A 1,088-nucleotide genomic window follows, 5' to 3' on the forward strand; every position below is an offset into this window, starting at 1 on the left:
CAGCAGCAGCAGCAGCAGTTGCTGCTGCGGACTTCTTGCTGCAGAGGAAGCGGAGGGAAAGGGCCTCGACGATTTGTCTCACTGGCGTGAGCGGCGCATGCAGGAGCTCCGGGCGCGCCAAACCCTAAACCCTAAACCCTAAACCCTAAACCCTAAACCCTTGGGGCCACCTCTGCTTCGCGGCGGGCGGCCAGCGCAGCGCGTAGAAACCCTAAAGAGCTCATTCTTTTAAACACTTTTATTTATTTATTTATTTGTTATTTATATTTATTTATTTTTATTTATTTACTTATTTATTTATTTATTTGTTTTAGGCTGCGAAGCAGAAGCAAACTGCCCTTAGAGAAAAAGGCCACGGGGAATATACAGAAATTCAAGAAACGGATTTCTTGGGAATTGTAACAGCAGCAGAAAAGGCCGTAAACCCTAAACCCTGGACCCTAAACCCTAATTCAGTGCTTTGGCCGGTGGCGCCTGCCAAGCGCCCTGGGGGCACTCACTCTGCTGCTGCTGCTGCTGCTCTCGTTTTTCGTTTTTGCTGCTTCTGTCTTTGGTGCTGTTGCTGCTGCAGCTTTTGCTGCTGCTGCTGCCGCTTTCGCTGCTGCTGCTGCTTTTGGCGCTGCTGCCGCCGCTTTCGTTGCTGCTGCTACTCCCGCTGCTACTCCTGCTGCTGCTTCTGCTGCTGCTTCTGCTGCTGCTGCTGCTGCTGCTGCTGCTGCCTAGGTTTGCCACTTTTATAGTCCCCGTTTTGAGCGCTGCCGAATCATGGATAAGCACTTGGAGATCCTCGCGAAGGTCCACGTGGAGACGCGCTTCTTCAAGTAGGGTTTAGGGTTTAGGGTTTAGGGTTTAGGGTTTAGGGTTTGGGCTTTAGAAGCCTAGCAGCTTCGCGTTGTTCCTGAGGGTTTAGCAGCCGCTGCCGTTGCCGCAGGCAGGGCTTTCAATGTTTAGGGCCCGGCAAGTAGGGCCTAGGGTTTAGGGTTCAGGGTTTAGGGTTTAGGGTTTAGGGTTTGGGGAGCCTTGCAGTTTCGCGTTGTTGCTGAGGGTTTAGCAGCCGCTGCCGTCGCCGCAGGCAGGGGGGGCGGGGG

At 53.3% G+C, this 1,088-nt stretch overlaps 1 protein-coding gene across 1 annotated transcript in view; it reads left to right on the plus strand.

Moving 5' to 3' along the window:
* Positions 1-765: 765 nt before the first annotated feature.
* Positions 766-1,088, plus strand: part of ETH_00040500 (uncharacterized protein) — a gene marked incomplete at both ends in the record, with an annotated part of 1,368 nt that continues 1,045 nt past the window's right edge. The window contains one exon of the mRNA XM_013373799.1: positions 766-821. Coding sequence (XP_013229253.1) covers positions 766-821 — 56 coding nt within the window. The remainder of the gene's footprint in view (positions 822-1,088) is intronic.

Source organism: Eimeria tenella, genomic scaffold (assembly GCF_000499545.2).
Source record: "Eimeria tenella Houghton genomic scaffold, Eth_scaff1750, whole genome shotgun sequence".
Taxonomy (NCBI): domain Eukaryota; phylum Apicomplexa; class Conoidasida; order Eucoccidiorida; family Eimeriidae; genus Eimeria; species Eimeria tenella.